The sequence below is a fragment of the Zalophus californianus genome, chromosome 11 (assembly GCF_009762305.2).
Source record: "Zalophus californianus isolate mZalCal1 chromosome 11, mZalCal1.pri.v2, whole genome shotgun sequence".
Classification (NCBI taxonomy): Eukaryota; Metazoa; Chordata; class Mammalia; order Carnivora; family Otariidae; genus Zalophus; species Zalophus californianus.
Window position 1 is genome coordinate 70,069,688 of NC_045605.1, and position 15,241 is coordinate 70,084,928.

At 43.2% G+C, this 15,241-nt stretch overlaps 1 protein-coding gene across 2 annotated transcripts in view; it reads left to right on the forward strand.

Moving 5' to 3' along the window:
• The window catches only part of INSC (INSC spindle orientation adaptor protein), a 117,147-nt gene that overhangs the window by 54,852 nt on the left and 47,054 nt on the right, over nt 1-15,241 (forward strand). For both annotated transcript variants that reach the window (XM_027579772.1, XM_027579771.1), the window contains exons 5-6: nt 692-815; nt 14,389-14,502. In XM_027579772.1, the coding sequence (XP_027435573.1) occupies nt 692-815; nt 14,389-14,502 (238 nt within the window). The remainder of the gene's footprint in view (nt 1-691; nt 816-14,388; nt 14,503-15,241) is intronic.

Genomic DNA, 15,241 nt, shown 5'->3' on the forward strand with positions numbered 1-15,241 from the left:
ATACAGACACTCAGCCTCACATGTATTCATACCCAGGTGGATGTTAACACTCTCCCTTACTCTTTCTAGCCCCCATGCCCTGTAAGAGAAACATGGGACTTGGCACCCCCTAGGACCCCCATGGGGTCTTTGGTCTTTGGCCTTCCAGTGGAACATTCTCAGGCCCTAGGGGTAAATTTAAACCTGATCCACCCCCTGTTTTTCCTACCTGGGGAGAAAATTTCTAAGGCTCCTTTCTGTAGACAGCTATTGTAAACAGCCATTTCTTCAAGGGTCACGAGTATTACCATACATCTTGCATGTGAGTACCGGCCTACCTGGCAACACCAGCATTCCCCCCTCCCCAGCCCCGCAGCTCCCACCCCCCGTCCCTAGACCCTGGCACAAAGACGGCAGATTCTCTCATCTAGGAGCCCGGAGGTATGGATTTGACCACTTTCTGACGGACTTTCTTCCTAGTGACGTGGACTGTTAGCTCCCATTTTGGCCAGCACTTCTCTGAACACTAGGAGGCCAGAGGACGAGCCGGTTATGGAATATTTCATCTCTGACTCCCCTGGAGCTGATGATGTCTCCCTAGGCTCCTGGCACACCCACAGGCCTGCGGCAGGCCCAGATCTGGCCCCTGCAATGGCTTTGGCCTGAATACCTGCCCGTCCCCGTGGCCCATGCCATGATTTCTTTTCCCCAGGTGCCTCCAGGTTGAGAATGAGCATGTCCTGAAGTCGATGAAGGCCTGTGTGAGTGAGACCTTGAGCACGCTGGGCCAGCACTTCGGCCAGCTGTTGGAGCTGGCCCTGACCCGGGAGGTGCAGGTCGGTGCAGGCTGCGCTGCGGACGGGCACTTGCGTGGACTCCTGGGGTGGGGGTGGGGCAGAGGCATGGGGCCAGGCTGGGGGAATCTCTGACGTGCCTTTCTCGTGGGACACCCTCCTCAGGTTACCAAAATGAACCCCAGCACCTAGCAAATAGGATTGTTAGAGCTCGAGGCTTCCCGAGTTAGCCCAAATCTGCATTTTCCAGATGTGAGAACTGGAGCTGAGAGAGGGAAGAGACTTACCTAAGGTCACACAGCGAGGCCGTGGCAGAAGCTGGCATTTCCCAACTGTACTTTCAGCATTGTCCCTGCCACCTTAAATCTCTGTAGCTATTGTCCACAGTACACACAATGGATCCGTATTGTCCTGAAAGACTTGAGGCAGCTGTGGGGAACAAGCCAATTCCAGAAATCCAGCGATAGAAAAGAATCTAGAAAGGTCATATAGTCCAGCCCCCTCCTCTAAGCAGGCTCGTGCCTGATTCTAGATAGAACGAGGGCTTTAGAACCAGGTAGATCTACTTTCAAACTATGGCCTTGATCAAGTTCCTTAACGTCTCAAAGGCCTCATTTTCTTCATCTACAAAGTGAAAACCTTCCCCCGAAGAAAAGTGAGAGGATTAAGCAAACAACATAGTGTGGGTTAAATATGTTATTTCCCTCTGTTGCCTTTTCCTATTTTTAAGAGTCTCCCAGAAAAGCAGATTCCATAAGGTTTTCATTATGAAAGGTATTTACATGTTATTTATAGTTACAGAAATATTGTGTTACATTTTTGCCATTCTTTTCCCACCACCAAATAAAAGCCTTCCACAAATAGCAAGTCCCTTCCCCTATCAGCTTCTCTCCAGACTCAGCCTTTCCAGGGAACCTAGAGTTTTCCATTTTTCTCCTTCCTGTGTGTCTGGCTCATTTTGCACAGGGTACAGGCTCTTCTGACCTGGCTCACCTGCTGGTCAGTGCAGCTGGCTCCATGCTTTCTCACCCTGCATACTCCCCCCGCCCCCGGAGATCTGCAAGAGGCCGCTCTGTCCCAGGAGCCTGGGATCAGGGGAGGGAAGGGCCAAGGGCTGGGCTGCTGGGGCTGGCCGTGGAGTTGATGTACAGATGCTGACCGGCGCATGTAGGGTGGGTGGTGGCTCAGGCTGGGGCTGGTGTCCCAGACTGAGCTCTCAAGTCCCAGAGGGTCCCTGTGGAACATGGGGCTGAAGTGGGTGGAAAAGCCAAGGGAGTGAAGAGCAGGGGTATTGAAGATAGTCATGAGAGGAAGGGGAGACTGGAGGTATTTTTGTGCAGGGGTACAGGTGCCAGCTGATGCTTTTTATACGACTTTTGCACCCTTTTGCCTGGAAGTATCAGGTTCAATGAAAAGCGCTAAACTTGAAGAGTAATGTTGGATTATAAACAGAAGCCAGCTGGGTTTGGAAGTAGTCAATCTACCAGGAGGCAATGGGGTAGGGTGTCGTTTCCATGGTCTGGGTCAGAATCTTGGGGAGAGCTCCTTGGGCTGCCAAGAGCCTGCCTGGACCTTGTGGGCTATGTAGCTGGTTTCCTGGGGTTGCTGGGCCCATTCTGGTTTTTCCCTCATCCTGATCTTATTCGCAGTGGAATTCCTGATCTGGTCCTTCTGCTTCCCCAGCTAAATCCTGCCCATCCCCGGGTCTGACCACCTGGGTCATTTGATGCTTGCCTGGGAGCTGAGCTGGATCAGCTGCTCCTCTCTGAGAATTTGGCCCCCCTGCTTGGGTGGCTCAGTCAAAGCCTCTGCCTTTGGCTCAGGTCATGATCCCAGGGTCCTGGGATCAAGTACTGAATCAGGCTCCTTGCTCAGCAGGGAGCCTGCTTCTCCCTCTGCCGGCTGCTCTCCCTGCTCTTCCTCTCTCTCTCTGACAAATAAATAAATAAAATCTTAAAAAAAAATTCAGCCTCCCATTGGCTTCCCTCTCCTTGTCTGCCCTGCATATTCCTTAGCTTCCCAATAAGCCCCCTTTCCTCCCAGCTTGCACCGTAGTGTCTGCTATGCCCTCGTATTGTTTGGGCTCCCCGTGCTCATAATGCTTTTTGGCTGATCTTTAGTTGTTGTTTTTTTTTAACATGTATTAGGATGTTTCCATACAAATGGCAGTGACATAAGGAGATACATTGGCTGAAGGCAAGGTGATCTGTGTTCAGTGTTGTAAGCATATGTTTCTTAAACTGGTGACCCAATACGTTCTATAGGATGTTAATAATTACATGAAGATCCCATATTGAGGTATCCTGACATAAAGGGACTTAAGCCTATGTCCTTGCATTGGAATTTTTCCTATGATGTGCTCTTCTGCATCAAGAGTCTTCTAAAAGGTCTTCACACATTCATAGTATTTCTCGTCTGATCTGTAGCTTCCATCGACAGGGATTTGGGTTTGTTTTGTTCATGGGTATATATATCTAGTGACCAGGATAGTACCTCTCCTACAGTAGACACTCAATATAGACTTATTAATGAATGAATATTAAGCAGTATGTTCCAAACTTAGGTAGTCACAGCAAATCTTTTTTATTCTTAAAGCACATGATCACTTATTCCGGGATGCTGGCATTTCAGTAAATGCAATTTGGTCAACACTTTTTTGGCACAGGACGTTCTCAAGCAGAGGAAGAGGGCTCTTGCCACCTCCCCACCCCTATCCCCACCACGCACAAAAATAATCCATGGTAGAACAATGCTTACAATGAGGGCAGCGACAATCTAGCGCTACCCTGCACTGCTATGCTCCATCTTGGAATGTCATGTCCAGTTCTCGACCCCAGATGCATCACTGGCAATGGCTGTGCTCCGAGGAGGCTCTTGAAAGGGTGAGGGAGAGGCTGAAGATCAAGGTCTACGGGCAATAGGTGGAGGAGCAGAGGATGTTTCGCCCAAGGATGGACACTCTGCCACCTCCAATGTTCTGTGTTTGGGGACCCTGAAGGGAAGAAGGAGCTCAGGCCAGTGGCCAAATCTAGAGGACATTCTATGGGTTAGGGCTAACAACAGGGCTGCCCTGCTGGGGGCCATGTTCAGAAGTCCCCATCCCTGAGCTGGCCAAGCCAGGCCCAGAGAACTTTGGCAGGAGATGAGTGAGTTGCAAGGTCTCTTCCAGTCTTGGTAGTATGGCGTTCTATGGACGTGGGAGTGGTGGGGTAGGGGACTGAGCATGGAGTTTGAAGGCATATCAGGGTTCATATCCCACCAGTTCTACTTACTGGATATGTAGACTTGGGCCAGTTACTTCCTGTCCTCACCTCTGCAGTGGGTTGTCATTAGGATTAAATGAGACAACCCATGAGTAACTGGTGGCACTCTTCTGACTGTGTCAGCTGCTTTCTTCACTCGAGACTTGCTCCGCCTTAAGAGAAGCTCACAGCACGCTTTGCTAAAAGAGCCCCCTGGTCACCTAATGAATTGTGTATTAAGATAATTTAACTACTTGGCAGGTATGGAAAAATTTAAAGTTTAAATGTCAGGAGCCACCAATAGGAAATTAATGAACATTGATGATTAATCTATCTGGGAATAAAGGATTAGCTATGTGGGAGGTAAGAGAAGACTTAATTTATAAAAATTGATTTACTCAAAAATGACTTCTAGGGGACTCTCTATTGAATAAATTGACTCTCACCTGTACCTTTGAGTCCTTGACTCAGCTTCATGTGGGTAGATGTTATATTAATTTATCCTTTTAGTCCATCTATTACTTTTGATTTTAGTTTAAAATAACGTCTTTATTCTAATAAAACTGATTAGGGAATGCATGTTTGGCTCTGTGGCTAAATGAACTAGTTAAAACTTCATCTCACAGCTAAATTTCCCCTTCCTGTCCTAGGCACAGCTGGTCAGCCTCAGGCCTCACCTGAGGGATAAGCACCTATCTTGTGGCAGAGCTCAGACCAGAGGGACACTTCCTAAGAGAAGAGAGACAGGTGCTAAGATGAACATACTCGGTTCCTTCTTCCCAAATGCACAAACTCATCCCTACCTTCTCAGTAGGGTGACATAGAAAGGTAGGGAGTGAAGCTAGCAGAGGTGTGTTGCTGAAATCCCTACCTAGGGAACAGGAATAGTGTGGACCAAGTACTGCCCCTTAGTAGTTGACAGTTCCTGTCCTAAATTGTCTTATTGGCCTTATCCATTGGGCTGTGGTCAGGCAGGAGTGTGGCGGAGCCCCTCAGGGGAGGAGGTCAGCTGCCAGTGGGGAAGATACTTCCCACCTTCATGAAGCCATTCCTCCAAATAACAACCCCTACTTTGTAGATCCTTCTGGAATCACAGTGAGAAATTTAGACTCTGCTCCCAGAAGGCTGGAAAATGACTCATGATATTACATCCATTAAGTTAGCTCTAAGGAGGTTTTGTAACTAAAGCTCAAAATTTGCTTTCCTGTCCTATTTCCCACTCTCAGATTTTGCTTAGCTATGTTTTCCAATATAGGTAATCAGAGGCTGCAATGCAACTAAATGGTAACATAAAGATAATCTGTGCTTGCCAGATGAGAAATACAAAGATGTCCAAAATTTAGAAATAGTGTGTCTCATTGTAAAGTTCTTGGAGAGAAAATAAAGTTAAAGAAAAAAACAACAAAAACCCCGCATCCCTTTACCTATAAGAATAATTCAAAGTCCCAAATACTTAACGTCAATATAATTCTCTTCCATTTTCTTCTTGTGCTCATCTTAGCCAGAAGGGTCTCATCCCAGTGTGTGTGGTCATGTTTTCTTGGGAAGCTATAGTCGGGGCTGTCTCTCCAGCAGTGGGAGGGGTTCCTTCCAGGCTCAATTTGTACTGGTCTTTCCCAACCATGCTTGAAAGAGTTAGTACCTTGGATACACAATAGTATCACAGCACTACCCCTGCACTCACAGAAAGTTAAAACAGATCAATCCTCAGCCCCTAAGGCAGGAATTCCAGGCAACATTTCATGCTAGGACTTTATCTTAGGGTTGCTGAAGGCCTTAACACATCCTTACCTGCAGTTGAACGACAGAGTGTTGGGAACAGGCACCATCTTGATGGCATCTGTGGTAGGAGATCAGTTTATTTCAATTGTCCATCATCCACAAGGCTTTGTGGAAATTCATTCACTGGGGAGAAGCATCCACCATCGGTTAACTGCGGCACCATGTTTACTACGGGAAAAATGTCTCCTTCTTCATAGAAGGGCATTTGATATGTTTACTTCTTTCTGCAAAGTCAGGCATTTATAATCTCTTCCCAATGACTTGCTAGGTTTGCATACTTTCCCATCCAGCATTTTCAACATTTCTTAATTTCTAGCTCCCCTCTAAACACTTTGTTTCTGCCACCGCAGGCTGCATTGATTTGGGCTGCCTGAAGTGCCTTAGGCTAGAAGTCTTCAAACCACTTCAAAGGCATCGCATTCTCCAGGTTCCCAAAGATTTTCTAGAAGAAATGCAAGCATATATACTTTTAAGGAAATCAATGTCCAGATCTTCAATTTTTGTTTCTTTCCCCAAATGATCCTCCCCATAATACGCAGTTTCTAACATCCCTTCTATTACTTTCCAAAAGAAGAACGTGCTCCCACCCATCCCAAATCTTAGAGTGCATTGCCCTGCTGTGTAAAACCTTGGAGTGGCAGTAGGATTGGGAGATCAAAGAAGAAGCCTTCATTCCTGAACCATAAACCCATAGGCCTCCATGAATTATTTCTGTGCTTTTTCTTACATATTTCTGTTGAGAAAGGCATTAGAAATTGTGTGTTTTGCCCAGTGTGGAGATATATGGTAGAATGGTAGTGTGTGTGTGTGTGTGTGTGTGTGTGTGTGTGTGTGTGTGTGTGTGTGTGTGTGTGTGTGTGTGTGTAGGAGGGGTTGTTTTGAAAGTTTTCAATTTATCATTTCCCTTCTATCTCTATTTACTCCCAGATTGTGCAAGGCTCTTGAGTGCCTACTCAGCAAAGAGAGAACTGATTGGACACATCAAGTACTCAAAATGGCTTTTGGGGGCACAAATTTAAATGCAAGCAATTCCTTTCAACTATATCATACTCAACCCTAGGATATGTCATTCATTGGAAAGGAAAACATCTTTGAAGAGCCAGAGATTCTAGAGATTAATGATACCGATTCTTTTAAATGCTGGAATACTTTTGAGAATGACTAAGTTTTTCAAGATATATTGGATAAAATCCACAGATACAAGTTTTACATGATTTTTTTTTCAGATTTGGTGCAAATTATTTAAGAAAGAAGTTAAAGCTTATTTTGTCAACATATTTTGTGAAATATTTATACTAATTTCTACTTCTTATTAGCAAAAGATAAAATTAATTGCTAGCAGTGGACTAATTAGATTTAAGCAGTAAATACCTTTTTCCTTCTTTAAATATGTAGGAAAGTTTGATCATTTGAGCTGCTACAATAAATGATTTCTAATATTTACTTATTTATTTGAGAGAGAGAGAGAATGCACACACACAAGTGGGAAGAGGGTCAGAGGGAGAGAGAATCTTTTTTTTTTAAGATTTTATTTATTTTTTCATGAGAGACAGAGAGGGAGAGACAGAGAGAGAGAAAAGCAGGCTCCCAAGGAGCAGGGAGCTCGCGGTGGGACTCGATCCCAGGACCCTGGGATCATGACCTGAGTCGAAGGCAGATGCTTAACCATCTGAGCCACCCAGGTGCCCGGGAGAGAGAATCTTAAGCAGGCCCCATGTCCGGCATGGAGCCCAACATGGGGCTCGATCCCATGACCCTGAGATCATGATCTGAGCTGAAACCAAGAGTCAGATGCTTAACCTACTGAGCCACCCAGGTGCCCCAATTTCTAATATTTTTATTCTGAAATTTTAATTATTCCTAAAATGAACACCAAATTTCAATACATATACCCACCTATTTACTGAAAAAAAATTTTTTTACATTCCTAGGTTTGTAAGTAATTTACAATGTTAGCTACATATTGCCTTGCATTATTAAAAGTTTAATAAATTGTTTTATCTTGGCTTTATAACATATACAAATAAACCAAATTTTATTTCAGCTCTACATTATTTTAATATTAACAGTTTTTAGCATTTTCCCTTGGAGAATGATTTCTATAATTATTTGTCGGTGTTGTTTTAGCATTTCATGAAACATATCAAAACACTTTGTAATTAAAAATGAAGTCAGTTCTATATTGAGAAAAAGTTGTCTTGGCTGATTGGCTTGGCTGAAAGAACTGTCTGCCAATTAGGTTATAGGGTGGGCGTTTTCCATAAATTAAATAAGCAAAAGCTGTAGCTTCAAAGTTTTGATAAAACATATTTGAAACAAACACAAATATTTTATTAAAAATTGTTTTGGCAATGAAAGTAATAATATTTTGATTTTCCTAATCCTTTCTGAATAATTTGGATAACCCAAGGTGCTCCAGGTGGAAGAGCAATGGGTATAATTAATAATTATTTGAAAAGTCTTGGTAAAGTACTTCTGGAATTCTTCCCAGAAATTGAGATAGTGAATGAACAACTCTAATGATTGGGTAACAAATGCTTTTGCAAGTCAAGTGGTTTCCAATTCTTTGCTTTTACCGATTTAGAGGAGTTATCAACTGGCAGATCATTAAAAATTGTGTTTGATGATCGCTCACCATGTGATTGCATAACTCAGAATGTGCTCAAAGGGTTGAGCAACTTGGCTATATAAACTCTTCCCATTCCTCTCTATGGATTTATGGGAACAAGATTTTTCAGGGTTTACATCTAAAAATATAGCATTAAGTCAATATTCAATCATGTATACATTAATTAATGAGAAAGCCTAAAAAGGATACAAAGCCCCATTTATCTCATTAAGACATATATTTATAACATTTTAATTTTTATAATTTGTAATTATTAATCAAAATTTATAATTTATGTTGTTTTGGCCAATTGTACTGATAATAATTGTAACAGTAACTCAACCAAGAATAGAATATTTTTTTAAAGATTTTTATTTATTTATTTATTTTGAGTGCAAATGGGGAGGGGCAGGTGGAGAGGGAGAGAGAATCTCTAGCAGACTCTGCTCTGAGTGCCAAGCCTTATGCGGGGCTCCATGTGGTTCTGGATCCGATGACTTTGAGATCATGACCTAAGCTGAAACCAAGAGTTGGTTGCTCAGCCGACTGAGCCACCCAGGTGCCCCAAGAAGAGAGTATTTTTAAGCACTTAGAACCTGATAGTCACAGGAAATAAAATGAAATTTCAAATGTCAGTGATAAATATGACAAGGTTGGTCCATAAAACACTTTGAAACTTAAATGTATTACATTAAGATAAAATTCTGAGGAGGGATTGGATTGGGAACACTAAGGGTGAAAAGAAAAGATGCAAAATGCTCACAAAGTTAAAAAAAAAGATTATTCATACATTTTTAAGGGGATGATGAGGGCATCAAGTTGTTTGGTATTTAAATTCCACCGAACGCATCTAAAACAGTGATGTAATGGTCTTATTTTATATTGATATCTACAATCTGCTGGAAATTACATCCTTTCCAACTTTGTTCTTGAAACTTATGATGAAAAATTTTACCTGTCAAATTAAAAATGTGCGGGGTGGGGGGATACGCCTGGGTGGCTCAGTCGTTAAGCGTCTGCCTTCGGCTCAGGTCATGGTCCCAGGTCCTGGGATTGAGCCCGTGTCGGGCTCCCTACTCAGCGGGAAGCCTGCTTCTCCCTCTCCCACTCCCCCTGCTTGTGTTCCCTCTCCTGCTGTCTGTCTCTCTGTCAAATAAAATCTTTAAAAAAAATGTGCAAGGGGTCATATGTTTTTTAAAATTCCTTTAGGACTAAATAAGAAAATAAAAAAACTGCATTAGGATACACAGACACTCTAGTTCTAAATCATGAAGGCTATTGTCCCCACCTCTTGCTGGAGAATCGCTTAGGCCTTAAGACCTCTGTCTTCTAAGGAGGGTTTCCTGTGATGCTCCTGGAGTCTGGACCTTTTTAGCCTTGTGAGGACCAGTCCTTCTGCCATGTGCTTCTCAGAACACAGTCTGTCCATACGTTTTGAGTATGTTAACCTTGAGTAGCATTTCTTTCTGCTACATCTTTTTTATTTTGCATTAATGAACTGTGCTTCAAGGATTCTCTTTCCTTCTGTTAATCCCCGCCTCCTTTCAGGGAGACTGTGCTGAATTTCTGACAGTTTACCCGGCTTCTCATGTTGGTCTCTTTCCTTACCTAACTCATAGAATGAGCACTAGTTGCTGGATTTGAGCTTTACCACATTGACTTCTCCTTCCTTTCTGGCACATTCTTTTGTTTAAAAAAAAAAAAAAAACTCTTCTAGATGTTGGAATTTGCCTCATTGAGAGACATGAAATCAATTAAGGTCTGTGTTTGCCCCAAACCTCCAATTCTAAGAGATCTTATCAACATTTGCCTCCCTAAATTGGATATTCCAATCCAGGGGATATTTTGCCATCAGAACAATAGGTAATCCAAGCCTGGATTCAGTTATGATTTTGTCTGTCTTCTCTTGAGTATGTCCAGTCTTTCTGTGCCTTTCCTCAGAGGCCTGATTCATGCATTTCTCCAGTACATTCTCTGAGGACGCAGGCAATATTGTATACTCATTTTCAAAACCTTTCACCTAGAAATTTATCTAGCAATCCTTTAGATATCTCATGCTGTTTTCTGTAGTCTTCCCCTGTTTTCCAGAACTCTGTTAGTGCATAACAACCATTTTTATTCCATCTTATCTGAAGGATCAAGAATGTGGGCAGAGCCTGGCTGAGTAATTCTTCCATTCCACGTGGCATCAACAGAGGTTCCTTGGTGTTATTCAGCCGGCAGATGGTTCTGAGAGTCTTAGAAAGCTTCATCACATGTGTAGTGCCTTGGAGGGGATGGCTGGAAAGCTGAGAGCATTGATCAGGGATCCTACACATGACAGTCTCAGAGTTCCCAAACTTCTTACATGGTAATTCAGGACTCTGAACAGAATGTTCCAAGAAGCCTGGGGGGCAGCTTCAAGGTTTCTTGTGACCTAGACTTGGAGGTCCTGGAACATTAATTCTACCAACTGCTGGCTTTTATTGGTCAAGCAAGTCATTGAGGCCAGTCCAGATTTAAAAGGTGGTGGTGGCAGCGGGTACCAGAGTCCATCTTCCTATGGGAGGAGTAGCGAAGAATGTGTGGCCATGTTTAATCTGCCACACCCTGTCACATCAGCCCACATTTATGTAATCCCTTTGCATGGCTAGGCTGCCCTAACTATGCCCAACTATGGATTCTCTATCTGAAGCTTTAGCTAGAGCCTTCACAATATTTTCCTGGCTCCCTCTGAGGAACTCATTCCAGGTTGATATGTGAGACTTGACCTCTCCTGATCAGTTTCACTGGGCTACAGTCAGTCTTTCTGACTGACACAATTAAAAATATTTTTTCCTTTACGGATTCCTTATTTAGAGCAGCTAGATTGTGTGTGTCTCCCTAACTCTTCTCTATTCTTTCTCCTGGTCTTTAAGATTCTGTTTTTTTTTTTTTTTTTTTGTCTCCTCTCTGCCTACTCTGTCTTTAAAACAATATTTCTGTCACTCAGCTTCATCAATCTTTGTTCCTTTATTTTGTCTCTTTTCCACCACTCTTCTCATGATATAGGGGGAAGCATATTTTTGACACTTCTTCAGTTCCTCCTTGATTGCCTGACAAATCTTGGATTTTAGAGACTGTAGTCGTTTGAAGCTGACACCAAGATAGGATGGGATAAATGCCTGTCAAGGATGGGTGGGGGGAAGCGGGGGGTAGACATGGAAAACCATGTTGCAGGTCTGAAAACAGAAATAAAAGGGGGAAGGAGGACTTGAGTAGGAAGAGACATGGAATTTTCAGACCCAAGTCACCTGTTAGAGGAGTCTCCCCCAACAGCCATGGGCTGCAGTAGTGTCCCTGCTGTGATCAGTCACAGCTGGGAGTGGCTCAGGGAGCTATGGCCTCAACAAGGACACAGGGGTAGATCCAGAGGGGCAGTCGTTGGGGGCTCTCCATCAATGCTGCCCCTGGCAGCAGGAGCTCTGGCTACCACAGGGCAGAGGGCTGTAGATGCTAATGGGGCTGTAGATGCTAATGGGAGACTGTCATGTGTAGGATCCCTAATGAGAGCCCCTCTCCCATTTGGTGAGAGCTGCTAATGAGGCTGGATATTCTCCATGTCTTGAGACTTCTATCTTTGCTGGTCCAGGTGAGGTTCTGCTGACTTTGAGGGAGATGGACTCACTGACTTGGAAAACAGGAAGTCAGATTCACAGCAGTTAAGGTCCAACTAACTCTACCACATATCACGTGTGTGACCTTGGTCATATTTCTGGGTCTCAGTTTCCTGAAGTATGAAGTGAGGGTTGGACAAGACTGTTGAGGGCCCTTCTGGCTCTGACATACTGTGATGCTTAGGGCCTTGACGATTTCAGTGGAGCCTTTGATCTCATATTTTTCCAAATTTATCTTTGTGAAAAGGATGATTACTTTTCATTGTCAGAGAGCTGATTCACCGAGATGATCTGAGGTATAATTACGGTGTATGTGTGTATAGGCATTAGCAAGAAATTATTCCCAGGCATAAATTGTCTAATGTTAGCAGATGATTGCAAAAGACATTGGATTGAATTGTTTAACGTCATGCTAATTTGCTTGAAGTGCAAACACTAATCAAGAACACTGAGTAATTATGATTTAGGTACAGGACCCCAATATATGAAATCGGCATTTTCATGTGAGCATTATTATCACTTACGTAACTGCTTACGGTATGCTGGGGGAGGATTCTAAGAAGTGCGTTCATTACAGAGATTTGCAGTGACAAATCTTGGTTATTAATTTTACCTTTTGTCGAATCTCTTACAAGAGGCATCTATCAAATCTTAGGGAATAATCTTTACATTTAATGTAATTTGATTAAATACGTACTTAATCTTAGACTGTTTACATAGAGGATTAGCATATTGTGTGTGTGAAAAATTCTAGGAGTTTCAATAAATAAGAGAAAAGGAGAGTCACCTGCCTTAAACCCACTTAATTTTAATCATTTTACAGATGGGGAAACTGAGGCCTAGGGTGTGTATTGCCCAAGATCACAAAATAATAACTGCTAACAATTTTATTTTATTTCCATGTACCAAGAACTTTTAGAAGTCCTATATATATCATCCTATATAAAAAGTCCTGTATATATATAAAATATATATATCTTATAATATATATAATTAATATATATATTATATAAAAAGTCCTTCATACACACACACACACACACACACACACGCGCGCGGGCTATATATTGGCTACCTTAAGGAATGGGTACAGCCACCATAAGAGAGAGACACTGTTATTTCCCCCTCATTTCATACATAAAGAAACTGCAGTATAGAAAGGCTAATTTACTTGCTCTGGGGCACATGGACAGAATGGCAAAGCCAGGATTTGCACCCGGGCAGTTTGGCTCCAGAGTCCCTGCTTTCAACCTCAGACACACTTCCTCATCAACATAATGTGTTAAAAAAGGCAAACTGGCACTAGGACTCAGATATCCTCATTTCCTTTTAAGTGTTTTTTTTTCCCCATAACGCTAGGTTTAATAAAAAAAAATTCCATTTTGATATTTTAAAATAACATAGCAACTGAAACTGCGCGAGTAGTTGCCCAGAGCAGCGGCTCTGGAGGTGTTACTTTCGCATGAAGCCCCCCAAGGCGATTCTTCTGAATCACTATCTCCACATCTCTCAGGAGAACCTCAAGCAGCTAGAATTAATTAGCAGGTAGGAATCTTTTATAATCAATGAATCATATGCTTCAAAGCAAATGGCTGATTATGAAGTAGTTTCAAGATATGTGAAAAAGCTTTTTCCCAGAAATGAGCTAAACTAATCTTTATGTCTCATTTGTTGATGAATTTTCCATTTGCTTTTCTTCCCGGTTCTCCCTGGGTCCTACGTTCAGTCATTTCCAGCCTTCCTTCTCACCATGATCCTTAGCTCCCTCAGCCTCGAGCAGTCTGACATTCCCGAGTTACCCACTCTTTGACAGCGTTCCCAGGGTTGCTATTTTGGCCTGGCTGTACACACGATACAAATGTCCCCTGAGCTGTAAGCTACGGTAGACTACTTCTCTTGACTCAACCGCTGAACCCATTACCCAGCCGGAGTTGGCCAATGGCAAATGAACCAGCTCTTCGGTCATAGCTGTAACAACTTGTTGGTTTTCAACTTGATGGCTTATTTAACTGATGGTTTCTGTTCTCATTTGGAGCCAGTAGAACAACAAAGGTTGCTGAGACCATCAGTATCGAGAGCTGATTTTCTGATCAGTTGGAACATTTGGCACATTTGTTGTCCATGTCCCAGTGGTTTGAAGTTATCCCATATTCCTGAAATGTAGTTCGGACCCCATGCAGACTCATGTCTTTTCCAAAGCCAGAATACCTCATCACCCCCATAGTGGGACTGTGAATGGGGCAGGACTATAGATTCCAGGGGGCTTCTAGAAGCATGGACCCACTGGTAGTCCATTAAGGAAGATTAGATGGAGGGAATAACCCTCAGACTTTGCTCTCTTTTCTTAGGCGCTGGTGAGAAAAATCAATGCTTCCGACAATATCTACATCACGGAATCCACCACAGGGAACCTGTTCAGTCTGACCCAGGAGGGGGCTCCTTTGTGCCGCATCATAGCCAAGGTGAGCTTCATGGTTAGCAGCCAGAGTGACAGACCTGGGGAGAGTGGGAAGAAGCTAGTTTGTTGGGAAAAACTGGCTCAGGACATTTGTCCTGGCTCTAGCATTTGTTTGCTGTGTGATCTTGGAAGAGTCACCTCCCCTCTTTGGGCCTGGATGTCTCCATTTTTAATAGTGGCTAGGCTCTCTGATCTCAGTTCCCACTTGAGAGAAAAGCTGGTGCCCCCAGAGTCTCTATAATTCTCCTCATGTGGTATGTGTTAGAAATATCAACCCTCCTTCCTCATCTCTACATATCCCACCAAACCCAAAGAACACACATCCCCTAACTCAGGTTCTTGATGGAGCCCCCAAATACTTGAAGCCACTACAATACTATACGAGGAGAAGACAAAATTGAGGAGGACAGTGGTTTTCATCAATCACAATGGAAGGTTTTCTTTAAAGATTTATTTATTTATTTTAGAGAGAGAGAGAGAGAGAGAGAGGACGGTGGGGAGAGCAGAGGGAAAGAGAAGAGTCCTGAGCAGACCCCCCACTGAGTGGGGAGCTCAACGTGGGGCTCAACCCCATGACCAGAGCCCAAATCAATAGTCTGATGCTTAACCAACTGAGCCACCCAGCCATCCCATGGTGGAAGTTTTATTTTGCTAGCTTCATGGTTGATTTGCCCCTACACTTGGGGGTCCAAACACAGGCATTTGATATTCCTAGGATCTCACTAGGATCTTGTTTTATTTTT